This window comes from Pyrus communis, chromosome 11 (genome assembly GCF_041283825.1).
Source record: "Pyrus communis isolate YQ-2024b chromosome 11, ASM4128382v1, whole genome shotgun sequence".
Classification (NCBI taxonomy): Eukaryota; Viridiplantae; Streptophyta; class Magnoliopsida; order Rosales; family Rosaceae; genus Pyrus; species Pyrus communis.
Genome location: NC_142575.1, coordinates 29,225,990 through 29,252,016, shown reverse-complemented (window position 1 = coordinate 29,252,016; position 26,027 = coordinate 29,225,990). Strand labels below are relative to the sequence as shown.

At 36.6% G+C, this 26,027-nt stretch overlaps 5 protein-coding genes across 6 annotated transcripts; 3 read left to right on the top strand and 2 right to left on the bottom strand.

Annotated features, from left to right (window-relative positions):
• Positions 1 to 4,633: 4,633 nt before the first annotated feature.
• Positions 4,634 to 5,978, bottom strand: LOC148693241 (uncharacterized). Its single transcript, XM_088678860.1, has 2 exons — positions 5,541 to 5,978; positions 4,634 to 4,926 (listed from the first exon to the last, which is right to left on the bottom strand). Exons 1-2 carry the CDS (start codon positions 5,868 to 5,870, stop codon positions 4,900 to 4,902), a joined length of 357 nt encoding a protein of 118 aa, XP_088534986.1. The 5' UTR covers positions 5,871 to 5,978; the 3' UTR covers positions 4,634 to 4,899.
• Positions 5,979 to 9,490: 3,512 nt separating this feature from the next.
• LOC137742163 (ras-related protein RABA1b) lies at positions 9,491 to 12,168 on the top strand. Its single transcript, XM_068481945.2, has 2 exons — positions 9,491 to 9,905; positions 11,492 to 12,168. The coding sequence occupies exons 1-2, from the start codon at positions 9,685 to 9,687 to the stop codon at positions 11,922 to 11,924; spliced, it is 654 nt and encodes a 217-aa protein (XP_068338046.1). The 5' UTR covers positions 9,491 to 9,684; the 3' UTR covers positions 11,925 to 12,168.
• A 680-nt stretch (positions 12,169 to 12,848) lies between these two features.
• Positions 12,849 to 21,320, top strand: APC6 (anaphase promoting complex 6). Of its 2 annotated transcripts, none has more exons than XM_068482310.2 (16): positions 12,849 to 13,221; positions 13,619 to 13,753; positions 13,885 to 13,958; positions 14,206 to 14,245; positions 14,894 to 14,939; positions 15,186 to 15,265; positions 15,432 to 15,610; positions 15,711 to 15,836; positions 16,104 to 16,178; positions 16,897 to 17,022; positions 17,554 to 17,623; positions 18,361 to 18,443; positions 19,253 to 19,366; positions 19,649 to 19,748; positions 20,672 to 20,707; positions 21,030 to 21,320. In XM_068482310.2, the coding sequence occupies exons 1-16, from the start codon at positions 12,976 to 12,978 to the stop codon at positions 21,159 to 21,161; spliced, it is 1,662 nt and encodes a 553-aa protein (XP_068338411.1). In that variant the 5' UTR covers positions 12,849 to 12,975; the 3' UTR covers positions 21,162 to 21,320. The 2 variants fall into 2 exon arrangements, with proteins under 2 accessions (XP_068338411.1, XP_088536787.1); XM_088680661.1 differs by having other exon boundaries at positions 12,852 to 13,218; positions 13,616 to 13,753.
• Positions 21,321 to 21,420: 100 nt separating this feature from the next.
• LOC137742443 (UDP-Glycosyltransferase superfamily protein) lies at positions 21,421 to 25,439 on the bottom strand. The gene is made up of 8 exons (XM_068482308.2): positions 25,255 to 25,439; positions 25,008 to 25,124; positions 24,026 to 24,219; positions 23,837 to 23,942; positions 23,554 to 23,704; positions 23,258 to 23,397; positions 22,171 to 22,337; positions 21,421 to 22,093 (listed from the first exon to the last, which is right to left on the bottom strand). The coding sequence occupies exons 1-8, from the start codon at positions 25,316 to 25,318 to the stop codon at positions 21,800 to 21,802; spliced, it is 1,233 nt and encodes a 410-aa protein (XP_068338409.2). The 5' UTR covers positions 25,319 to 25,439; the 3' UTR covers positions 21,421 to 21,799.
• A 79-nt stretch (positions 25,440 to 25,518) lies between these two features.
• On the top strand, positions 25,519 to 25,994 carry LOC137742444 (uncharacterized). The gene is made up of 2 exons (XM_068482309.2): positions 25,519 to 25,652; positions 25,796 to 25,994. Exons 1-2 carry the CDS (start codon positions 25,580 to 25,582, stop codon positions 25,906 to 25,908), a joined length of 186 nt encoding a protein of 61 aa, XP_068338410.2. The 5' UTR covers positions 25,519 to 25,579; the 3' UTR covers positions 25,909 to 25,994.
• Positions 25,995 to 26,027: the final 33 nt, after the last annotated feature.

Below are 26,027 nucleotides of genomic sequence, written 5' to 3'. Positions count from 1 at the left end.
TCATCATTAGCTGCACCGAATCCTCCATACACATCGCGGCTTCCTGCATGATCAACTTGATCAATTGTTAAACCATATGGTGGCACTGGTTCTGTACAGTGGGGTATGTTGTTGTTTATCAAGCTTCCATTTGCAACATTATCTTGTGAGGATTGCTGCACCTGATGATTTTCTCCCGCTTGCTGCAAGGCACTATCAAGGCACGGCATGGAGCATTGTTGCCTCCAATTTACTTCCTTCAGCAGGGCACTCTGCTCATGATCAGCTCCTAATGCTTGTACATTGTCAGCACGTGACATGAAGCTTTGATGCTCCCTACTTTCTTCTCTTTGTAGGGCATTTTGTTCTGAACCAGATGCACGTCCTTGTATATTGTTATTGATGCATGTTTTTAAGAGTTTATTCTTCCAAGCTTCTTCCCCTTGATGTAGGTGTTGCAGTCCCCAATTTTGCTTGCCATGAAAATCAACTTGTTCAAGTTGTAATGGTGTTTGCGGAGGGACAACATTGTAAACAATGGATTGACGGTGGAACTGTTGCAAAGGATCATAAATTTCTGGCCGTTGTACTCGTGGTATAAGATATCCCGCGTTGCTTGGTAAGAAGCATTGCTGCTTTTCTTGTGTCTCAAGCGACACTACTTGCTTTCTATCCAAGTCTCCGTAGTTACTATCTCCATTGGAGATATCCATATTATTGCCTCCAAGCACCTCCTGGTCTTCTAGATCTCCATGTTTCCTTTTCTTCTCGGATCCGTTGACCTTTTTTCTAAGCATGCACAGAACAATCTTATTCTCCTGCGTTTCATTAAAAAAAAAAAAAAATTTACATAAAGTGAATACCAAGAAGAAGAAAAAATATATGTATCTCAAGAAGGGACTAAACAAATTAACTTGTCACAATATATATATATATATATATGAGTTTTTCTTGCCTCTCAACTAAATTCACCCAATTTCTATCTGCACTCCATTAAAATATAAATTTAAACTTTTTTTAAGTTTGACCACATTTGTTTCAAAAAATACCCTCAAACACCCCAAGGCAACCTCCTACCAATATCTGAACTTCTCCATTTTTTTTGTGTGTGTCTTTTCTCTGTATTTTTCAATATAAACCAACACGTTGGATGAGAAAAAGAAATCAATTGATGTTAGTTCTAAATAAAACTCAAGCCAACATATGACAAACCCTAAAACTCTGATTTTTTTTTTTTTTTTTTTTTTTTTTTTGAGAATAAGAATGATCTGATTTATCATGGGATTTGGATTCCAACCCACCAGAACCTGCTATACATTTTTGTTTTTATATTTAGAAGATGGAAATAGAGATTGGAGAATTCAAGCCTTCCAAGGAAGCTCAAAGAGTAGGAGGAGGAGGAAGAGCTATAGTCTGTAGGCATGAGCATGAGCAAGCAGGTGAGGAGACGCTTCATTCGAGAACGTGCCGGAGTTTTTGTTTTTGAGCCGATTTAAGATTAGGGTTTGCATATATTAACGCTACTTTGTTTTCCCTTTTTTCCTTGTTTTCCCCAAAAAAAGAAATCTGAAAATTATGCTTTCTTTAAAAATCTCGTAATCATAATCTCAACGATCTCTTGATTAAAAGATAGAACACACAAACAAACAAAGGAACCGAAAGGTATATATGCACACAAAGAAAGACTAAAGGTATATATGCACACAAAGAAAGACTAACAGACATGGAAAACACACGCAAAATAAAACACAAAGAAGTATATGTACTCACTTGTTTAGGCTCAAGTACCAGCTTTTGATCAATGTCGAACTCATACATGATCCAGCGATCTTGCTGATCATCAGATCCGTTCTTTCTGTAGCTAAATCTTTTTTTATGGCCAATAACATCTTCACTGCCAGAATTTTTAATTTCAGAAGGGCGGTTTTCGCCATTCCACTTGCTGCCAGACGGAAGGGTTCTACAGATACGTGTTCCCTCTGTGGTCTTCAACTTGAGAGTAGTGAAAAAGTAGAGGTCGTTACTCAACTTCAAATCGTTTTCTCTTTTTGTTTTGAATTTCTCCCATATATCCCAAGGTTCCGTGACGCCATAGAGATCGAAATCAAAGACTGGGGAGTTACCTTGGCCGGGTACCTCCTTTCCGTTCACTTTGGGGTGAAGGTAGTACAGAATTAGTTCCTCATCCGTGGGGCAAAACCTATAGCCTGCTGGAAGAGTCATTAATGAAATTCAACCTGAAAGCTGAGAAGTATGTGAGTGAACGAGAAACCTAGGGATAGGGTAGGATTTTTTTTAATTGTTAAATAGGGGGTAGGGTTTAGGTCTAGGTTTTTGTTTTGTGATTGAATAAATAGTACGTTAATATATATACTAATTACTTAACCACCAATGAGTAGGATTTCCAAGCAGAATAAGGATAACAATGGAATTATCAAGAAAAAAAATGACGCGGCGAATACTTCTCCATGGCTGAGTAAATTTGGCCTCAAAATCCATCTCCAATTCTACCTCTTCCTCCTACCTACATCCATATGCATCATGCATGTAATGTTACTGTAAAATTATTTTCTTACGAATTATATTATTTTCTTTATAAATAAAATAAGAGAAATTGAGATGCATGGCATGGCTGATGGCTGCTGCCCAGGCGGAAGTTGAAACGAACACAAAAGGGCTAAGGAAGAACAGAGGGATGAGACATGAGAGATAGGTGGTGGGCCAGAATGTTAATTATTCTTCATTGATGCAATTTGCAAATGTAATATGAAAAAAAGGAGTAAGAGTAGTATTTTTTATTAATTATTTTACTTTTCTCAAAAATTAAAGAAGCACAAAAGAAAATATATTTGGAAATTCTCTAAATTCCTCTCTTATAAAGACGGTTGATGTTTTATCATAAAATCAATTAACTATATAAAGAGTAATCTAACATCTTATAAACCCCTACAAACCGATATAGAACTATTTTATATTCACATCTTCCTATGGCACTTATCCGCCCTCTCTCAATGACAGACCCGTGCGAGAGGTGGATTGACCTGATTCACAATCGGGTTGCATATTTTGAAATTCGGGTCGGTTATTAATCTTTGTTGATTTCCTCTTTACATTTTACTTTTTACAGGATAAAATATTACAGACTCTGTGAGGCTACTAGAGTGATGCCACATGCAAACCAACTGAACAGTACTAGAGAAAAAACCAAGGCCTCGTTTTGCATCCTCCTGACCTCCTTGAATTCAACTTTTTTTTGTTTTTGAAACTAATGAACGCTCAAGTAATTTAGTTATATTCATAATTTTTGAAAACTATAACTCATGATCATTTTCAAATTGAACACCTAAGTTTGCTGCAACTGCAAACCAAAAGTTAGGCGGAGTCGAGGAGCAGGCGTCAAGCGCCTCCAAACTGCTGCAAAACCGAATAAAGAGCTGGTTCAACTTGAGCCAGAAAACCGATGAAAGTCATCTACCTTAGTCAAGCATGACTCCAAATTCAAAATGATTTCTGGTTTAACTATAAAGAACTTGTTCCGCTTAAAATTGACAATGTTAAGCTATTCCTAATTCCGTTCTGATTACTTGAAGTTCGATTAGGCCTTAATTTTTCAACTGAATTTGCTCTGTATATATGGAGCTTAACTATGCTGCCCTCAGGCCACAAAGATCACAATCTCTTTAGCACCCCTGACTGACCGCCTTCCTATATGATTTCATATATAGAACCATAATTAAGGCCTTGGGCGCTAGATTCAACGGAAGTTAATTAATGTATTATTTTGTCCAAGTAAAGGTAGTAGATGAATTAGCTATGAAGAAAACTAATCCCCTCCTGAGCGTCCCAAAAATGGTAGGATTGCGAGCGATAAGGTTTGCCCATGGCTAATTCATCTTCTACCTTCACTTCCTAAAAATGCAATTAATTCATCAATCAATACTTCTAGTGAGTTATCATATCCAAGTCAATTTTAGACAAGAAAAAGAGGCCTAAATTCCATTGCAGTGAGCCTCCATGATTTTATACAAAATTCAAATTCTATTACAATTTACTTCATTTATGTGTTTAAAATGGTTTCTCAACATTTCTTTCCAGTCAGGGAAACATATATAAGAAGTGCACAAAAAGTTTAAAAAAGATTAAAGTATATTAATAAACACAAGCAAAAAGCAAAAGGAAAACAACAACAACAATAAGAAAAGGCAAATTAAGCAGACGATCTGTGCGCACACAACTTTGAACAACTCCAAAGGTAGGGGAAGGGAATCTATTATTTCAAGTTTATAAAGAAAGAAAGAGCCGTTAGTTTTGTGCTGCTGTGTCCTCAAAGACTCAAAAAGCAAACCTGTGGCCTCCGCAGAAGACACATGCAGGTCTGAAAATTCCTTTTGCTAGCATGCAGACCATTTCTGCTTGATGGGTCACTGTATCATTCAAATCCAGCCACCAACATCTATGACTTTATCAATTAAGAAATTTGAAAGCCTACTTCACTACTGTGCCTATAATTATAATACCTAAAGAAAAAACATTCGAACAGTCAAGTAGTATACAATTTTTTTACACTCTGATACAAGCGATATCGGGGGTGGGTAATCGAACATGTCATGAGAGCGGAGGTAAATATAGTTTTAACTACTTAAGCTACAAACTATTTGCTCAAACAGTCTAGTTGTTTTATATATCGATCTACAAACTATACGAGCATAAAACTACAAAAGTTCATTATATTATAAGCTAGAAATTAAATATACTTAACAAGATTTATCCATAACTCATATATAACTAAAGTTGTACAAGACACCTTCTTTTCCTCGTTGAACCTTTTTCTAATTAACAGCTAATTAGTACTTTTTTCTCTTTGGGAAGCGATTACAGGGGGTGTTTGAATTAGCTCTATGAAACGGAGAGCACCAACTGCTATTGCCTTGGAGAGCACCATAAGGCCTGCAACAAGAAATAAAACAACATATCATCACCATTTTCAATGCTAGTTCAACATGCATAGCATTCGCTTCACATAAAAATAACCCCATCCGTGCATTCAATTGTTCCTTTCTCCGCAAGAGGCACAGTACTATATGTGATTGAGAAAAAGTTGAGGGGAATGTTTTCATGCTAGACTTGAAATTATTTTGTCATAATTAAAAGTTAAAACGCTTATAAGGGTGTGATATCCACATACCAATTTTTACTTCTCACACACTCTTCTAATTTTCGGCCTTTGGATAGGATGATTTGAAGAAGATCAAAGGGAAGAAATTAATAAGGGGTGTGAGAAGTAAAAAGGGTGTGTGGATAGCACACCCCCGCTTATATTGCTAGATTGTTCACCAAACCATACATTCGGTTTGAAATAAATCTAATTAACGATCCAAATCCATTATGTATCCACACAAACATCTTATATTGTCAGACAATGTTACTCCCAAAGAGAAAACATTTCCCTTAATAAAAAAAGATAAAAGAAAATCAAATATTTAAGAAACAAGCAAAGCATCTCTCACTCATGCACCACGGTAAACAGGGAATTTCCACAAAGTAAGAAAGCAAACACTTACAGCGATCAAAGAGAAGAAGCGTCTGGGCCAAGCCATCTTGGCATTCTTAAGTTTGCAGCAGTATATTTCTTCATCTTCATCACAACACGATATGATAATATTCCCGGGTGAGTCCAGAAACACCCTCCGGCGTAATGGAGGAGACCACAGACCACTCTGCTCGTAATCGAAGTCGTATTGCGAAGCATCAAAAAACTTCCCCAGAAGCCTCTCAGATACCGACTTGGAAACCATTTGAATGCTGGGAGTAGTACTTGTACAACTTGAAGAGCCTGCAGTAGTACTTTCCGAATTCGATGAGGCAGGTGAAGAAGGATTAGATATGGACATATTGAGAAAGTTGAGAGAGAGAGAGAGAGAGAGAGAGAGAGAGAGAGAGAGCGAGCGAGCTATATATGACCGTATCGTCTAGGCTTTAAGAAGTTTCTGAGATGGAAAAACATTGGTTGGGGGATTGGGGATTGAGGTTAGGGGGACATGGAATTATATATGGTGGGGACGTGATCGAGTACTATGATTTGAGGGTCTTTTTAACGGATTTTTTAAATATAAATCTTCACAACTCTTATTTTATAAACAAAAACCTACCTAATTCTAAACTTTTAAATAAAACCCAAATTTGAAAATGACTGACAAGTAGAAAAATAATTGACCTATATATTATTACAAAATATTTACAACTTGTACCACAATATTCAAAATAAATGTAATTACTCACCTTAATTACAATGAACAAATAGTTATTACACATATTATTGTATATAGTACAACCATAAGCTGAATATATATATATATATATATGTGTTCAAATAACACACACACACACACAAACATATATATATATATATATATATGCACAATACTACATATATGTTCAAACATATTATACTAATTAATCTACCTATATGTAAATTTATGATGGGCAACTAACTTATATTTTGTAGGCAAATTAATGTTGAATCAAATAACATTCTTTTATTTAGTAGGTAATATATTTTCCATGTTATTACATATATTTGGCACATTTTATTATCACAAGATATATGTACAAATAATAGGTAAATTAATTTTGAATCAAATAAAATTGCTTTATTTTGTAAGTAAATTAATTTTGAATCAAATAACATTCTTCATTATGTAGGTATTTTATTTTTTATGTATATGTTGGGCACATTTTATTATTATATGTACAAATAATAGGTATACTAGTATTGAATGAAAAAAAAATACTATTTTCTATGTAGGTACATTATTTTGCATGTATTTTGCATCTATTGGGTTTGCTTTATTATGTAGGTAAATTATTTTGCATGTACTTTACATTTATTGGGTAACTTATTTTGCTTGTTTTCAAGCATCTAACATTTTAAAATTTGAATAGGAGGTGTGACATCCCACATCGCTCATGGGAGTAATCCTTATATGTATATTCTCATCCCTACCTAGCATGAGGCCTTTTGGGAGCTCACTGGCTTCGGGTTCCATCGGAACTTCAAAGTTAAGCGAGTAGCGCACGAGAGCATTCCCAGGATGGGTGACCCATCGGGAAGTTCTCGTGTGAGTTCCCAAAAATAAAACCGTGAGGGCGTGGTCGGGGCCCTAAGCGAACAATATAGTGCTACGATAGTGGAGCAGGCCCGGGAAGTGGTCCCCCTCGGGCGGGGATGTGACAATTTGGTATCAGAGCCAAACCTTGGTCGCGTGTGTGCCGACGAGGACGTCGAGCCCTTAAGGGGGTGGATTGTGACATCCCACATCACTCAGGGGAGTGATTCTTATATGTATATTCTCATCCCTACCTAGCACGAGGCCTTTTGGGGGCTCACTGGCTTCGGGTTCCATCGGAATTCCTAAGTTAAGCAAGTAGCGTGTGAGAGCATTCCCAGGATGGGTGACCCATCGGGAAGTTCTCGTGTGAGTTCCCAAAAACAAAACCGTGAGGGCGTGGTCTGGGCCCAAAGCAGACAATATCATGCTACGGTGGTGGAGCGGGCCCGGAAAGTGGTCCCCCCCCCCGGGCCAGGATGTGACATTTGGTGCACTAAATCAAATAACATTTTTTTGTAGGTAAATTATTTTGCATGAATTTTTATGATATCAGACATGTTTTTTTGTTATATATGTGTGTGTGAAATAATTTACCTACATTTATATGTAAAATATAATTTGATTGACTAAACTAAGCATGTATTATTACATATATTAGACATGTTTTATTGTTATTATATATTAGGCAATAATTATTTTTTTATTTTTGTAAAATCATTAAATCTTCCTTACAATCCATATTAATTGTGTACATCAAACATTCAAATAGGGGTATTTTAGGCATAATATTTTTTAAAATGTGTAAAGTGAAATATAATTAATAAATTTGCTAATTTGGAATCTAGTAAGTGGGCTTTATTGGAATAAAAAACTTATGTTGAATTTTATATGGAAAAAATAAAGTTTCAGGAGCTAAAGTCATATTTGATTTTAGAGTTAACCCTTCAAATATTTAGGTTTTTTAAAGCATCTTTAGGTTCATGTCTCGTCGGGTCCAACCTCGTATGCACTTTACCAAATTCCCCATTAATTGTGCTTAGGGGGCAAATGTTGTACTGGAAAATCTGATTCCCATCCTAAAATTACCAAAGTTCACGTGAATCAGATTGAAATCCGAAATTTTGAAAGGAAAAAAAAAAGTGTTTAGCTAACTAGAAATATACACTGCTGGTGTGGAAGCCAGACTTGTAATCAGGAGAGGTTGAAATGCTAAGTCTTCCCAGTCTTTAAAAATAGTAGATAACCGTGGCTTACCACCCGTTGTCCCCCTTTTAAAAATAAATAAATAAATAAAAACTAGAAATATACACTAATCACAACATCTACATCAACTTGATACGAAGAAATGTCTAAATTACCCTTATATATAGCTCATACAACATCATACTATTGTACTGAGATACTATTGTTATCATATCGAAAATGTTGAGATAGTGTAAATAATTTATGTGCCATTATGTATCTATTGTTGATACAAGATTCATAATGATGTATGTATCTATCTATATATTATCAACAATATGATTTGGATATCGTTGATATTGTTCAAGCTAGAGGATTATGATGGTTTTCTCACAACTACAAGTAGAAGGATCCGAAGAAGAAAAACGAACTCGTATCGACTAGATATCGAACTAGAACAAGTTAGGATTGAGTTTGACTATGTAAGAGAGTGAGAGTCACAAAGAGAGATACAACACTAAAGAGTTTCTCTCCTGAACTTTTGAATTGACTAAGAGAGTTAGGACTATTAACTTTTGTTATCTCCTCGAATTTAGCGCTCTAATGCCATTTGATTCAAAATTTCTATGTAATAAAACTATAAATTTCTCATATTTAGAAATATGGAGCCGTTTATTCTCTTTGAAACCACACTTGTATAAAATAAAAGGAAAAGTAATGAAAATGACTTGAAAACTTTGAGTTTTAATGATAAGGATAAAATAAAAGGTAAAGTAAATAGTACCATGATTGACTTTTTAATGTAAAAATGTGATTTTTCGTTAAAGTGAATAGTACAAAGAGCTTTTTGTTAAAATTCTCTAAAATAAAATAAAAACTTACATCTTTTAGAGAAACAATTAAAGAACCTAAGAATTGTTTCATCTTTTGATTCAATCATTAAGGTTTATATAAAACGTGTGGCTTGTTAAATAAAAAAAAAAAGCAGAAAAAAATGAAAACCGAGGTTTTTGGCTGTGCAGAGCTGCTCCTTTAATGTCTTCATTTTGAGGACCTGTGCTGTCATTTTTTATATAAATTATTAAATTAATTTTACGGTAGATTAAATTATCAATTTAAATAATTTTTGTTACACAAATATAAAATACTTACTACTAAGAAAAACAAAAAAATAAGAAGAGAATCATTCTATCTATAAAAAAAAGTACTGATATTTACATGGACGTTTCCTCAATTTACAAATTCCTTTGACATCAAGTTTCTGGCGCTTTTTTTAATTAAAAACGCTTTCACACTTCCCAGTCCCACTTCAGTATCCCCACCGAAAGCTGCACCTCTCTGCAACTCTGTCTCTCTCTCTCTCTCTCTGCCCCTCTCTCTTAATTCGAACACCAAAAGTTAGAGAACTGCAGAAATGGCTGGATACAGAGCCGACGATGACTATGACTACCTCTTCAAGTTGGTCTTGATTGGGGACTCCGGCGTGGGGAAGTCCAATCTGCTCTCTAGGTTCACCAAGAACGAGTTTAACCTCGAGTCCAAATCCACCATTGGCGTTGAGTTTGCAACCAGGACCTTGACCGTTGACGGCAAAGTCATCAAGGCTCAGATTTGGGACACTGCTGGCCAAGAAAGGTCCTCCCTTTTCTTCTTCCTCCATGGATTTCCCCATCTAGGTCTTGCTAGTTTTCTATTTTATTTTTTGTGTTTGTGAATTTTTTTATGCTGGATTGGTAGATTTTGTGTTTTGGTGAAGTTTAATTTTTGGGTTTTTGTGAAATTTGGAGCGGATTTGGGTGATTATTGTTGCATGTAGTTTTTTTAGCTCAGATTTGTTGAATTTTGTTTGTTCGTTTTTTTTTTCATTTGAAGTTTGTGCGTTTAGGAAGATTTGGGGTCACTCTTGTTGCAGAGACTCATTGATATTAGGATTTGTTTCCGGTTTTCTTGATCTTTGAATAGTAGGTGGGACTTAGATCTTGGTTGGTTGAGATCCATGCATTGTCAAGGAAAAAGATAAGCTAACTGTGGTAATATGCTTGCCTTCTTCTCGAGGCACGTACCGGGATGAGGTAGATCTTAAATTCCTTCTGTTTGTGGACTCAGATCTTAAATTTAGTGAGTAAGTACTATTCCTTAATTACTAATACAAAGGAATGCTTTGCCGTGAAGCTTCTGGCATGCCTTTAAATAGGGATTAGCTAGCATAGTATTTAAACATTGCCTAGCATGTAAGCGAAAAACATTACCTAGGAAATCGGTGTAAGTTTTTACAAAAGGCCGTCAGTAAAATAAGAAAGAAAAAGAGAACCAAGGACGTATAGAACATCCTCTTTCCTTTATAGAGAATAGTGGCGCAGCATCGTACTAGTAGCTTCCCCTTTAGTTACAACTTACTTTGCATTAACAGGACTTACATTAACAGGGTGGGCTTTAAGGGTTGACAAAGAATGGCTGAACAGAAGGAATAGGACCGAGTCAAATTAGCATCTGTCGTGTCTGCATATATTCTGACAGTTAGAATCTAAGGACTGAAAACAGATGCTGAGAAAAGTAGTGATCGTAGAATGTTGTTTTCTGTTGAGATTTTCCACTTGATCCTTTAGGCATGGTCGTTGTTGTTAACTAGTTGAAAGGACTAGGGGTTATGTTTGAAACTCATAGGGAATCCATTATCAAAAACATAAGCAGTTCCCTTTTTATAGTAAATACGAATATGAACGAGAGCTTGTTACCTGACTGAAATTTGATGCAGTGCAAGGGCTATTGCTAATTATGCTTATTTTCTTCTTGTTATGCGTTTCACTTTGTGCACATTTCATTTGGCGGTTATGGAGGCTCAGCTCATATGATGTATCTGAAAAGGGATGCTATAAGCTGATGTGTATTGCTGCTATCTGGTCGGTTTGAGCTGATAATATTGCTTTTTCTTGTTTCTTGGCATTCAGTTGGTGCAACTTATTAAGGCCAAATTTTCTCTTTTGGAAACTTAGAGCATCATTATATTTAATCAAACTACTGTTGCTAGTACATGGCTTATACATTGGCCAGAATGTTTCACTACGATTCAGGCTTATGATTTCTAATAGTGGATTGTGGTTCATAATCCATTTTGGCAAAGGACTTTCCCCCTTGCTTTTGAAGTCTGCTTATGACCGTTTCTCTTAGTGATGCCCTTCTACATATTTTTTATGCTTAAGTTTTCCCTCTTGGTCTCATAGGTACCGCGCCATCACTAGTGCTTACTATCGTGGGGCTGTGGGTGCACTCCTTGTGTACGATGTCACTCGCCATGCGACATTTGAGAATGTGGACAGATGGCTGAAGGAATTGAGAAACCACACCGATTCCAACATTGTTGTGATGCTCGTTGGGAACAAATCAGATCTCCGCCACCTTGTAGCTGTCTCAACTGAAGATGGGAAGTCCTATGCTGAGAAGGAGTCACTCTACTTCATGGAAACATCTGCACTGGAATCAAAGAATGTAGAAAACTCCTTCGCTGAAGTTCTGACTCAAATATACCATACTGTGAGCAAGAAGGCAGTTGAAGGGGGAGAAAATGGAACTTCATCTGTCCCAGCACAAGGAGAGAAAATAAACATGAAAGATGACGTGTCCGCGTTGAAGAGAGTTGGGTGCTGCTCAAGCTAGGCCTGGTAAACAAAACTTGATTGAATGAATATGGCTTCTATGAACTGTGTAATATTTTGCAGAGGGACACAAACTAGAGAATACCGGAACACGAAATTTTTACTTTGAGTAAGCTAGCTTATGTTATCCTCAATTAGTAAACAATTTCAGCGGATGCTGATTAGCACTTTTAATTCGCACTTCAGCACCATCTATCTATGCCTTTAAATTTGTTGTTAGCAATGATATATTTGTTCAAATTCAATATCAGCATCGCCTTTCTTTTCGAAGGAAGAGGATCCTCTCCGGATCCACCTATGAGGATCCTAGGAATCCCCACATCTTAGCCATTTGTTGTGTATCGTGTAGTTAATTTTTGTTAGATATTATTTGTGTTTAATTTTAAATAAAAATGTCAAATGATTTCTAATGCACGATACACGATGAATGACTAAGATGTGAAGATCCTTAAGATTCCTAAAAAGTGGATTTGGATGGGATCCAATTCCCTTTTCGAATGAGTAAAACTTCCTGATCATCGTGTACAATGTAGTGCCACATCATTGATTAATTTTTTTTAACCTTGAACCTTGGACTGGATTTCAAAATTTAAAGATTTTGATATGACACGATTTCAAGACCTTGACATGAGGCCATAGATTCAAGATGCTAAAATCATAGGTGTAATCGGACGGATAACATATTGTATTTGTTTTTTTTCCTCACATCACATCACATGATGAAACAAAAAAGTACAAAGTTATATATACTCAATTACATTTAAGATTTTTTCTTATAATAATTTTAAACACGGTTCTAATTTGAATATTAAACTTTTAGGTTTTTTTATTTGTATCTAAAAATATCAAGTTCTTTAATAAAAAAAGGGTTTAAAAATTTAAATTACAAAGCCTAAACAAGAACTTAACCAAAAGCCCACCACTCTAAAACCCCCACAGCTCCCGCCCAATTCAATCACTCTCTCTTCCCAAAATCCCCCACCCACTCTCTCTCTCTCTCTCTAACCCAATTCGAACTGAAGCAACCAGAGCAAAACCCCCTTTCGGCGACAATGAGAGAAGAAGAGATTGAAAAGCTTCGTGGGGTAGTTCGGGACTGCGTGACGAAGCACCTCTACTCCTCCGCCATCTTCTTCGCTGACAAAGTCGCTGCCTTTACCAATGACCCTGCCGATATCTACATGCAAGCTCAGGCTCTCTTTCTCGGCCGCCATTACCGACGCGCCTACCACCTCCTCAATGCCTCCCAGATCGTCCTCCGTGACCTCCGATTTCGCTACCTCGCTGCCAAGTGCCTGGCAAGTCTATCTTGCTGCTGAAATTAGGAAATGGGTTCTCTTTGTTTGCTGAGTTGGTTCAATGTTTTTGCTAGAAATTGGGTTTTCCATTTGTGGATTTTGGGTTTCTTTAGTTGGGTTTTGGTTCACTTTGATACGTGATTGTAGAAAAGGAGAAAATGGGATTTACTTCTTTCTTACTCGGATTATAAAGGCGACATTTTTTCGTGTTGTCGGATTTTCAAATTCAGTAACATAGATAGATATATTGATGATTAAAAATTGCGGTCTTTCAGCTTTAATTTGGGTCGATGCAGTTGTATTCTGGGTTAATAGGACTGACTAGTTCTTTTCTTTTTGTTTTTGTTTGTTTTTTTTTTTTTTTTTTTTTTTTTTGTTTTTGTGTCTGTTTAACCAGGAGGAGCTGAAGGAGTGGGATCAATGCATATTAATGCTTGGCGATGCGAAAGTGGATGAACAGGGGAATCTGTATGACACAAAGGATTCCAATATCATGTACTTGGATAAAGATGGCGAAGATCATGAGATCAATGTAAGATTATCTGACTACCTCACCTCCTAGTAAACATTGTTATATGAAAATTTGGAAACAGTTTCCGATGTTCTGTCTGTATATACTACTATCTTTGTCACATGAAATGTGTTATTCATATCTTGCAACAGATATCTTCTGCAATATGCTTTTTACGAGGTAAGGCATATGAAGCATTGGAAAACCGTGTCCAGGCCCGGCAGTGGTAAGTTTTTCTCTGGGACCTGGCTTTATCATGTAATGTTTAACAGGCGTGCGTGTGTTTGAACATGTTTTTGGGTAAAAGAAATGATACCCTTTGTAGTTTTTAACTTGTAGGAGTATGAGACTTAAGCTTAAAGTTGATCTTGTGGATAGACAATAAATGATTTCTATAGGTGTGGTATCTGCTGAGAAAGGTTGATTGAAGGGATCCTTTAACTAATTTTAATTTTTTTTTTTTTAATTTAAAGGTACAAAGCTGCTATCAAAGCTGATCCCTTATGTTATGAGGTACGTTTGGAATATTCCGTTGGATATATGGGATTTTAACTTACCAGAGATAGTTTGGTAAAACACCCGAACACCTGTAAGTTTTATAGAAAAACACTTCAAGGGCCCAATTGGTGAAAAAGAAAAAACTCCTCGACCATCCACTTATCACATTCTAATTGATTCTTAGTTGCAAAATTCATTTGGTATCCTTCTCCCCACCATTGCTAGGTAAGAAGGGAATTTTTCTAAAGTAATTAGTTTGAAGTGTTTTTCTCTGAAGTTTAATCTTATCAAGGGTTTATTTATTAAAAGCCCAAACTTATTCTTTCTTGCCTTTTCTAACATTTTATGGCCACCAAAAGCAGGGAGGGGAAATAGCATTCCCTACAAAAGAATTGAAATTACTAAAGTATCAACTTGATAAACTGTTTTATCCTTTCAAACATGCTTAAAAATACATGGAATCATTAATCAGAAGGTAGGTAGAATCACTTTCTCATGGGGAAATAAATACCAACTGGAAAATACTATTCAGTCCAACTCTTTACCAACTCTATTACATGGGGTGAGACCCATTTGAGAGTGTTAGACAAAAAGTTGAGCTTTCTAGCAGCTTCAGTTTCAGCCTTCAAACTTTTTCTACTGACCTTTTTAATTTTCTTTCAGGCTTTGGAATGTCTTATTGAGAATCACATGCTTACATGCGAGGAAGGTTAGGGTCATTTAAATAAACTTTTCATTTAATCAAGTTCGATTGTTATTCAAGGAAGTAATATCATGTATTTTGATACTACCTTTTCAAGTTAATTAATTAAATATGTTTTAGGCATCTGGCACTTTTATCTTTGTTGATCCATAGATTGCATTGGATTGTTTCCTCTGCATTTATTTCATCAATCATTTAACTATGGATTCCATGGTCCCCTACTTATACCTTTTTATTTGCTGCTGAGTTCAGAGGCGAGCCTACTTTCATCATTACAATTTGGTCCTGAAGATGGATGGCTCTCGTCATTCTACTCATGTTTAATTAAAAAGGTAAATCGAAATGCATTTCAATATGTCACCCTTTAAGTGTCGAACATAGAGAAGACATCTTACATCCAAACAATTTTTACCCTTTTAATAAATATTACTGTACAAAACATCATATAACAATATAGTTTGCTGTGTTCTCATCAGTCCTCCTTTTTGTGTTTTCCAGTATGACAAAGAAAACGTTGTAGAAGCAAAATTCAGAGAACTTGAGGAAGAAAGTTGTAGTAGTAACACTGAGCAATCCTTCATTTGTACTCTGAAAACCAACACCGACCTTCTAGCCTGCAAAGCTGAATACTATCATCAGTGTGGTGAATATCAAAAATGCTTTGAGCTAACTTCCGTGTAAGTTGGGAACTGGTTTGGAAGCAACATACGATCATACCTACATTTGAGATTTTATTTCCCCCCAAAATTTATCTGCATTTTATTCATGATTCAACAGACTACTCGAAAAAGATCCTTTCCATCTGAAAAGTACGTTGGTGCATCTAGCAGCAGCTATGGAGCTTGGGCATTCGAATGAGCTCTATCTTATGGCATGCAATCTAGTGAAGGACTATCCTCAAAAGTGAGAGTGGTTGAAAACTATATTACTCGAGTCACTACTGTACAATTTGAAAATTGAAAGTACATCCATAAATACTTATGCATATACTACCATTACTGGGAATACCCATGAGACGAACATGGAATATGGATTGCGGTTTCCAGGGGTTTTGGGGGATCTTGTAACTATGATTTGAGATGCCAAAAGAAAGACGGACTTTGAATTTTCTTATGTTTTGTCGCTTTTGTGATTCATTTCAGTACCTTATCAGGTGTATTCTCTTTGCAGGGCTTTATCATGGTTTGCTGTTGGTTGTTACTATTATTGTATCAAAAAGTATGTTGAGTCGCACCGTTATTTCAGGTAACTCCATCACAATTGGTAATGCTGTTAAATGAAGTGTATACATGTAATATATTTTGAGTTGCCTTATTTGCCCCATGTTGACTTGTGATTTTTTCGTTTAGACCTTTCAATTTCTGCATTATTGGTTTGAGATCCTTTTGATTATGACATTTATTTTGTGTTTATGCTTTGAAGTTTATTCTGCAGTTATGCTGTGTATATGAGAAAATAGGTTATAAGCATTCTTTTTCCTCAGCTTCCCTGATATTTCTGTTTTGTGTCCTTGTTGCCTGATAAATGGCCTTCACATCATACTGGATGCTTTAGATTATTTAATGTGAATTCTGCTGGATTATATAGGGATTGTGCTGTAGTTAGGCTCATAACCTTAATCAACCTTGCATCAGTTGTTACCACATTGATAATTTTAAATGTACTTATGTTACATTGCTTTGTATTACTCGTATATTAATAGATCCTTTTTAGGTTGAAAGTTTGGACCAATCCTGGTTTGGATTTGATTTAGTTCTGCTTGAACATGCCCCCTGCTTCCTCCCTCATTTGGTGAAAAGCATTTGGAACAACAATCTGTCCCTAATACACACACACACACACACAGAAAAAAAAAAAAATCATTTGAAGTGATAGCAGTTGAAAAGGAGGGGTTATTGTTTCCTTGTATGTTTCAATATCTTGAATCCTTACCGATTTCTTTTGGGTTTGTTTTACACTGTAGCAAGGCTACCAGTCTAGATGGGACCTTTCCACCTGCTTGGATTGGATATGGGAACGCATATGCTGCTAAAGAAGAGGGTGATCAGGCCATGTCGGCTTACCGCACTGCTGCTCGTTTGTTTCCAGGGTAATTATGTATCTCTCTCAGTATCTTACGTTGACCATTACCTTGAATTTTGTTTTCCTTCTGCCACTTGGGAATACCAGGAAGAAGATATGATAATGTTATTTAGGCAAATTTTAGAGATTAGTATAATTAATAGGAACTAAAGTGATTTAACTGAAACAAAACACAGATTTGGTAGAACATTCAATTTTTTCTGCTTGATATTTTCCTTTAGTTTGATTGGAGGTGATATGGTAGGGCACATAAAGCTTCTGTTTTTTATCCTAGTAGAAAGAATAAAATTATGGTAAGAACCATCACCTATCTGTGCGCAGTGGTTAATGGTGTCAGAGTAAAAAGGTATAATAAGAAAAAGTCAAGAACACAGCAAAATCTTAGGTCTTGAGAGTTGGAAAACTTCAAAATGAATTTCTAATGATCTTACTTGGAGTATTATCATCAGTTTGTCTCTTATGTCCAATAGTCCGTAGTTTAATTTCTCTTATTATGTATGAATTGTGTTTTACAGGTCTTGATATTCTCTTATTTCAGGTGTCATTTACCAACTTTATACATTGGGATGGAGTACATGCGAACCCATAGCTTTAAGCTTGCCGAGCAGGTAAAATAGAGTCCTGCAAACTACTTACAGATTGCTGTTTGTGATCTTGGTGTTCAGAAATGTGAAATAATCCTCATCTATACCAATCATACAAGGAAAACCCTGAATGGCATATTTACCTCATGACTTCCTACGTTTTCTTAAGTCACAAACAACTCTTTACATTAAAAGATTAATCTATAAAAGTTTGAGAGTATGATGGGCAGTATGAGAAGTGGATAACTCCAAGAGGAGTTTGCTTTGTCATAAGCACCTGCACTTGAAGAAAAAATGAAATTGTAACGAAAGGAGAACTTTACATGTGAAGGATGTGTGAAAGGACTACTGTTCTTAATTAATTATTGTTTGTAGCTTCCTTGAACTTTCAGTTTAGTCTTTAAAAATTTAAATTTTAATCTAAACTTTCAGCTTCTAATATATATTTTACGTATTCGTTGCATTATTCTGATGTCACTGGCTTACCACTTTGGAACGATGACAACAAACTGTGTTCCGTCTTTGATTTGATGTCCAGTCCACTTGTCAAAAAATTGATTACAATGAAAAAGTATAACATTGTTGCCCAGATGTGTTAGATTGATACGAGAATAGAAGTATCCTCTCCATCGATATGTAGCCCTTAATACATTTTCCATGTACGTGCCCACCTGACAATAACGGATTCTGTGACCGGGTAGTTTCATTTGTAACTCTTTATCTTACAATAAAAATACTGATATAAGCCTCTTTGCTTGTAGTTTCTTATGCAGGCGAAGGCTACTTGCCCATCAGATCCACTAGTATACAATGAACTTGGTGTTGTTGCTTATCATTTGAAGGAGTAAGTACTGTTACTGTATCATGAGAAATGCAACCTTAAATAATGAATATAAGATAAGTTTGTAAAGGCATTCGAAAAGGCTGACCATTTATTTCTAGTGGTTTATAAGTAAGGATCGTACATGCACAATTTTCTCAAATGATATGTATATTGAATCGCAAAATATTAACTCTACCATTCCATAACAGTCGGTTTGGGCAACTTTACATGTATGGGTATTTAACTGGCCCAATGTGGTATATTTATCTGGTGGACTAGTGCTTCGTTTTTCTCACATCCATATTTGTTCTCTTAAGTTGCAGAGTGCAGAATGATTGTAGTTAGTAGGGTTTTTTTATTTTGTTTTATCATATCTACACTTTTTTTTGGGGTCGAATCCTTTAATTTCAAAGTAGTCTTATGATGGATTGACAACTAAACGAAGGATGCTAATTAAATCTGCTTGAAAATTGACTCTAATTTTCCGAAACAAGTTACCAGAAGGGGAAGTAGTTGGTAATAATTTGAAGAGAGGGAAATAGTGTGGACTCGCAGTGTCATATAACTTGAGAAATTTAACATTTGGGGTCCTCATGCTGTATGATTATTAATTGGCTCATAAGAAGTTGCTACTGCATTAAGATTATGAAAATTGTATTTGTATTCTGTAATTTATGTGGACTATTAGGTCGTATAATCAAATCATTTGCATGTTTTCTTTCCTTTTTAGTCTGTTCTATTTGCTGGCCATTTGTCACAAATTTTCTTTTCAGCCACACCTCTCCGATTTGTACTATGTGATTTTTATGAACATCTCTCTTTTCAAACAGGTATACTAAAGCTGTGTGGTGGTTTGAGAAAACTTTGGCTCAAATTCCCTCCCCTTTGGGTGAAATGTGGGAACCAACTGTGGTTAATCTTGCTCATGCATACAGAAAACTGAAGTATGTTATTTATTTGATCAGAATTTCTAGCATTTTGTTTGTTAGCAGTGTCTGTACTTCTTTCATCCTGAATTTTTTATTTTATTCTAGGAGACTTTGGTACCTTTGATTTGTGGGGTTGAGAGGATGTTCTCTGGAATTTTTTTTATTTATAGTTTTTTGATATAGCGCAATTTGTTTTCATCTTCAGTTTCTCTCTTCTTACTGATGTCTATGGTTTAGTCTTTATATGTAAAACTAATATTTCCTCTAGTCTAACTAGATAATTCTACTCTGTCTCAGGATGTATGATGAAGCTATTAAATACTATGAGAAAGCACTTGCATTGTCGACAAGAAGCGTGAGTACTTATGCAGGTCTTGCGTATGCTTATCATTTGCAGGTATCTAAAGTTTTAAATTACTTTATGTATTTTAATTTTTTAGAGAAGAATTGTGTTTATTTCTCGTTTTGCTGGGCATTGCTTCTTGTTCTTGAAATGTGTTAAAAACTTGGAATCTGTGAATGGATAAATATTAGCAAGGGCTTCCGAGTTGATATAAATGAATAATTTCCACTTATAATAGGTGGTTGTGAGAATGTGAGGGCAAAGTTCCACAACGGTGAGGGATCAAACCCTGCAAGGGCTTATAAGGAGTTGGGCTACTCCCCATATAATGTAGCCAATTGGTTTTATGGTGGAACCCCAACTTTCTTAGGTTGTCCCACGTGTGAAGCTCAAAGGCACACATGCTCCACGTCATCATGTTTGTGTTGTTCACGTGTTAGGCTTGAAAATTCGCCACACGTGAGAGGGCGTGTAATAATTTGAGAACAAAGTCCCACATCGGTGAGGGATCAAACCATGCAAGGGCTTATAAGGAGTTGGGCTTCTCACCATATACTCGGTTTTATGGTGAAACCTCAACTTTCTTCAGTTGTGTACTTACTGCAGACTGTTCTACCAATAAACACTCGTTTTTGTAGTTAGATGCATGATGTTCTGGATGTGTGATCAGTTTCAATATCTCCCTGTCATATGTGGATAGAGAAGCTTCACGTTTGGAGTAGAGAAGAAAATTTTAAAATTAGTCGGCAGATAATATGCTTGTTGCATTCTCTTGGATGGGTAAATAAACAAGTTATTCAACTCTAAAACAATGAAATTGATCTATTCTTGCCTGGAAAATGTTAGTATCACTTAGAATCTTGTGTCCAGACACTGAAACTTCTAAAAATTGAGTGCTTGTGTCTTTCATCCCCGTCCAGTATGATGACAGTACTTAGTGTTATTGTGTTTATGCTCTTGTTTTCACTGCTGTGCAGGATAATCTTAATGCAGCAATTTCATTCTATCATAAGGTGAGTAATTGCTGGCTCTCTCTCTCTCTCTCTCTCTCTCTCTCTCTCTCTCTCTCTATCTCTCTCTCTCTCTCTACTGACTGTGAGGCTGATGATTCTTTATGTTGTATTGCATGACTGTGATGAAAAACTTTAAATTCTTTGTCGTACATGGATCCATTAAAATTTCCGCATGATGCCTTCGTGCCCAAACACGCTTTCTATGCACCTGGAATATCTTTTTAGATGCTCATAGTGTTAGCATGAGATTGCCTGTAATGGCAGGAAGATAGTATGATTATGACAGAGGTATGATTACGTTTCTTTTGTTGTGTCCGTGCAGGCTCTATGGCTAAAACCAGACGATCAGTTCTGCACCGAAATGTTAAGCTTGGCTTTAGTAGATGATAGCCGTCGTGGTGTGGACTCCAGAACTGAATTTCTAGGCTTAATTACGTTTGATGAACGCGTTTAGTCTTGTATGCGTGCTGTATTTTATGTGCAATAGATACCCCAGTGCCTGGGATTTGATCAGGTGAAGTAATATCTTAGGTTTTCTTGTATCAAAGTAATGTCTGAACCTGTTAGTATCAACGATTGATGATTGAAATAGAGGTACCTGGGAGTTTATTCATGATTTTGGCCAAATCTGTCATTCTAACCAGTTTTCTTATTTAAACGAAAACGACGTGGGTAATGAAGGATCAGGCAAGCATAACGAAAGAAAAGAGTGATTAGCAAAGTGCCCCAAAATCTCCCTTATGATTTTTGGCCAACTTCAAGGCCAACATAAAGATCGATGCCCGCCAGACATTATTAACAATGATGCGAAGTAGTATTACAGAAGGTAGCATAAAAAGTACCGTAATCCCTTGGAGAAGCCTCAATTGACCGATCTCGGAAGCTATACTGCCACTGACTGTATTGTCATTTAAGAATATCCCTGCTGGAGAGAGCCAGACAATATATATAGAGGAACTAGGCATACAAAATCTGTAGTTTCTCTTCTGTAACTTTTTTAAAGCTCGAAAACTATGAATAATTAAAGCTCGATGAGTCATTAACGCTACTTAGTCATGCAGTCTTCCGTATCGTACTATGTTAATTCCCTCTTCAGTCTCTTTTCGTCCGAGCAACATCAGCAATGTATTGATTCAAGTGCTGACCAAATATTTTCGTAGAGAATGACTCTGTGACATGCCGTCGTGCTTCTATACCCATTCTCTGAGCCATCTGCGGGTCTTTTATGAGTTTAGCCATAGCCAAGGAGAACTCTCTTGGGTTACAGTCACACAGAAATCCCGTTTCACCATTCTTAACTGTCTCTACAGGGCCCCCACTGTTGCATGCAATAACAGGTTTATGAGCGGCCATTGCCTCCAGAGGTACAATGCCAAAGTGTTCATCCTGCATTTTTGAATATCTCATATTAATTTCATTTTCCCCACTATCCAATCAACGGAACAAAATTATGTACTTTTTACCTTTGGCGTATAAAGGACGCATAGGCATTGGGAGAGAAGTGCATTTCTTTCTGCTGTCGAGCAAGAGGTGATGAAGTTAACTTGACTGGACACTCCTTCCCTTTCTGCTAGGCTTCTGAGCTCCTCTAAGTACTCAACATTTTCTCTCAGACGATTATCGAAGCCACCTAAAACATCAGACATGTATTACATTTATCATTCCCATATGTGCAGAAGTTATGCAGCACTACCAATCAATTAAGGAATGATAAATGAGTATATCAATGTCAAATTAAAGTCAACCAGTAAAGCATTGAAGTAGAATTGATTCCTCTTGGAACACGGCCCAGGCAAGGGTTGACCAGGGTAAACTGAACCTAAGGACACAGCGTAACTTGTCCTGCTAGCTCATATAGAAATCCAATGTACATATGGTTGTTTACCTAGCATCCACAATAGGTAAAAGGCAACCCCATACAAACCTCGAGTGACGAACACATACGAGTCCCCAATATGACCTAACTTTTAATTTAACACAATAATTAATATTTAAAATGTTTAGACTAACACGGTCAGAAACTATTGTTCAAGTTAAAATAGAATTGCTAAAACTATGACACTTGTTTCTTACAGCATCTGCATTGTTTGGAACCCTGAGGAATAACTTTTGAGAGGTCAAACGAGTATGTAATCCTCCAATCAATCTAAATTCATTTCACCTCACCAAATACCAAGTCACTGGCCAGTGTTATTTAAATTTTGACATCTTTATGTACTTTTCATATATATCATGCAAAATGACGCGCAAATACTTTGCAAATAACAAAGGAAAATTTGAACACCCAATACAGGGTTCTGAATTGGCTGTACGTCAGACAAGCTTACAAAACTGCTCATAAAAGGCATATGATACTGTAAAGCTCTCAACATGCAAATGAACTAAGGGAAGCTTAACCACACAACCAGGTGATTACTGCATGCTTCTACGTGGTTATTGAGAGCCAAACAAAAATGGAAAGAGTCTTTCAACAGCAACATAAGGTAATGAAGGAACACACATCCTATAGAATCATTAAGATTAGTAGGGAGATAACAAGTCGGAACATGCCTGCAATTGTCAAGGAAGCTTCAGCCAGATCAGGACCTTGAAGGACATCCCCTTCAAGGGTACGAAGCAGAGCAAAAGCTGATATTGCCAAGTCTATATTCTTTTTCCTCTCGAAACGATTGATAGACAGAAAATTTAGCCTGGAATGAAAAAACCAAATCAGGAAAAACAACAGTAAACTACCAGATGAAATTCAGAGAAGAAAATCTTCAATGTTATGGTTAGATATAGATTCATACAGGCACCCTAAAAGTAAAACCAAAGGGTACCGGCAAATATACAAACATGTTCGTTACTTGTAAGAATTGGTGGGTTGATTAAACTGATTCACATTGACAGCCGGATAAAGAACAGCTGGCTGAATCCCTTGAGCGGCAAGATGCTTAAATGTCTTTGCAAACATGGATGCTGTAAATTTGCTGTTAACAAGAATCTTATGTGCCATTCCTGCAGCATTATTTATCAAAAAGGAAAAGGAAATCTAGTAAAAAAATAGCAGTATATCCACAACAAAATAATACTGAAAAATACACAAGAAAAAATAGAGGAATGTCATAAAGCCAAGATATGGAATCAGACCAGTTGTCATTTCTTCTATGAAGTCTATGGGTTTTCTATATATCCTCCTCAAAAGAGTCGTGTGTTGAGCCAGCAATAAATCCGGAAAATGACAGTAAAACAAAACCTGGACAGAAAGACGTAAAGTATTAAACAACCATACTACTGGATGCTACCAGATAACAATTCATACGAAATAGGTGCAAATACCTTTGTTGCCTTCTTAAGCTTCAGTAGTGGGATGACAACAGAAACCTGATCTGCTAGTATTACATCAAATGATGGCCACATGACCAGCATGCAGAGAGCAACAAAAAGGCACCGTATATATGCACACAAAGCATGGAGTCGATAGAATATATGTCGGGGTAGGAAAGATCCATATACAGTAACAGGAAAGATACCTGTAAAACCAAATGACAGTAAAACATCAAACTATGCAGCGATCTTGAACGACATATGATCAACATGAAACTGAGAAAAATAAAAACAAAAGGAAGGAAAACATGTTATGTTGTTCCAACTTCTATACATTCCCAAAGGGCCTAAAGGAAGTGAAACGTGTAAAGTTGTAAACCATCTTCAAACCCCAAGGCCTAACATCTATCTACCTACGTAGTCACCTATTTGAGGAAGTCCCCATTTACCATATTAGAACAGGAACATCCAACCTAAAATCAATTGGCGATTGGTGGAGAGGCCCGAGATGATAAAACACTTGTGCAAGGCTTTAGTTCACCAACGTCGGATTCACACCCTCAAGAGGCAGGTCTGTATTTTTATCCATGTTTCTCATAGAGTAGACTCACCAAGACTAGCTGTTGTACCGTTATTTCTCCCTAAAAACAATGCATACTATTTTCTTCTCTTATATGTAAATTGGGCCATCATCTAAATCTTCCACTAACACTCACAAACAGAAATTACAATCTCCTTTCTACAACTTCCTTTATTTATTTATTTAAGGTTTGTCTTCGCTATTTCCGACTACTGGATAGTCCGGATTTTTATCCATTAGATTGGCAAGTAAGAAAAATAAAATTTCCTCAATTCAACCATGACCTTTCATTTCTCGTACTACTGATTAGTCCATACTATTGAAGAAAAATTGATTTATTTATGATATGGTATTCCAAATATGGTACTTATCAATTTGATCAAAGCATAAATTGAAGTAGAGAGCCGCACGCACCAGAAACGGTCTCCTCAAAGCATCGATTTTTATCGTGGTGGGAAGTGAAGACGTGAACTTTGTGGCCATGTGATGCAAGTTCGACAGCCGCGTCGACGATCAGTCTTTCAGCTCCACCTACCCATCACATTCACCACAACAAAAACTCAATCCCCAAAAACTCCTTCACAGTTTTCAAAAAACAACCCAAAAACCCCTTCACAATTTTCAAAAACAACAGAAAGAAAAGAGAAGAAGAGGAAGTTACCGATGCCCAGATCGGGATGAATGATTGCAACGTTCAACTTGGAGCCTCCTTTCTTCTCCGCCATTTCTTTCAGCTCGTTCTTTCTCCCCAATTATCTGCAGTCTAATTCAAAGTCTCAAGGGGAAGCTTTTCTGCTAATATTGGGCCGAAACGGACCGGGTCTGCCCCAAAATGTGTAATTATGAAGTGGGCTTTTACAAAAGCACATGAGTTGGTTCGATAGAATCCGACCCGGTTACAATTTCGAGCCAAAGCAGTCGTCTTTCTCTGTTTCCCCAACGCACAACGGAAGAGAGAGAGAGAGTTTGTAAGACGAAGGAGAGAAATGGGTGGAGAAGAAATAGCAGGCCCACCAGCCCCGAAGGTCCTCCGTCTCCTCTATTTCGTCGGCGCCGGCTGTAAGTCACAATCTTTCAGATTTCAAAGTTTAAAAATCTTTGGTTTCTAGAGAGAGAAAGTGTTCTTCTTCCTGTTTTAGAGAGAGAAAGTGGTCTTATTTGAATTTTGGCCCATTTTTGTTTGATTTTTTTTTTATGTGTAGTTATTTGCACGGTTGGAATCAACAAGTGGCGCGAGATGCAGCGCAAGTCCATGGCTTTACAGCAACACCAGCAGCAGCAGCTCCCCGAAAATGCCTCAAATGCCCTTGAGTGATCTCAGGTTTTTGGTTTCTGAAATTCTTGATGAATGTGTGTAAAACAATAACAATTTGAGTAATCTGATTTGAAATTTTGCATTAATATGGAATCTTGCTGTTTTTTGAGCTGGATTTT

What these genes read in the sequence shown, in the direction of transcription:
- LOC148693241 (XM_088678860.1), bottom strand. Translation starts at nt 5,870, where the DNA reads ATGTCCATATCTAATCCTTCTTCACCTGCCTCATCGAATTCGGAAAGT. An exon ending in GCTTCTTCTCTTTGATCGCT is followed by an intron (nt 4,927 to 5,540) that starts GTAAGTGTTTGC and finishes TTCTTGTTGCAG; the next exon opens with GCCTTATGGTGCTCTCCAAG.
- LOC137742163 (XM_068481945.2), top strand. Translation starts at nt 9,685, where the DNA reads ATGGCTGGATACAGAGCCGACGATGACTATGACTACCTCTTCAAGTTG. An exon ending in GACACTGCTGGCCAAGAAAG is followed by an intron (nt 9,906 to 11,491) that starts GTCCTCCCTTTT and finishes TTGGTCTCATAG; the next exon opens with GTACCGCGCCATCACTAGTG.
- APC6 (XM_068482310.2), top strand. Translation starts at nt 12,976, where the DNA reads ATGAGAGAAGAAGAGATTGAAAAGCTTCGTGGGGTAGTTCGGGACTGC. An exon ending in ACTCATGTTTAATTAAAAAG is followed by an intron (nt 15,266 to 15,431) that starts GTAAATCGAAAT and finishes TGTGTTTTCCAG; the next exon opens with TATGACAAAGAAAACGTTGT. An exon ending in GCTGCTCGTTTGTTTCCAGG is followed by an intron (nt 17,023 to 17,553) that starts GTAATTATGTAT and finishes CTCTTATTTCAG; the next exon opens with GTGTCATTTACCAACTTTAT.
- LOC137742443 (XM_068482308.2), bottom strand. Translation starts at nt 25,318, where the DNA reads ATGGCGGAGAAGAAAGGAGGCTCCAAGTTGAACGTTGCAATCATTCAT. An exon ending in CTTTGAGGAGACCGTTTCTG is followed by an intron (nt 24,220 to 25,007) that starts GTGCGTGCGGCT and finishes TTGGTTTTACAG; the next exon opens with GTATCTTTCCTGTTACTGTA. An exon ending in CATAGAAGAAATGACAACTG is followed by an intron (nt 23,705 to 23,836) that starts GTCTGATTCCAT and finishes ATAATGCTGCAG; the next exon opens with GAATGGCACATAAGATTCTT.
- LOC137742444 (XM_068482309.2), top strand. Translation starts at nt 25,580, where the DNA reads ATGGGTGGAGAAGAAATAGCAGGCCCACCAGCCCCGAAGGTCCTCCGT. An exon ending in CTATTTCGTCGGCGCCGGCT is followed by an intron (nt 25,653 to 25,795) that starts GTAAGTCACAAT and finishes TTTTATGTGTAG; the next exon opens with TTATTTGCACGGTTGGAATC.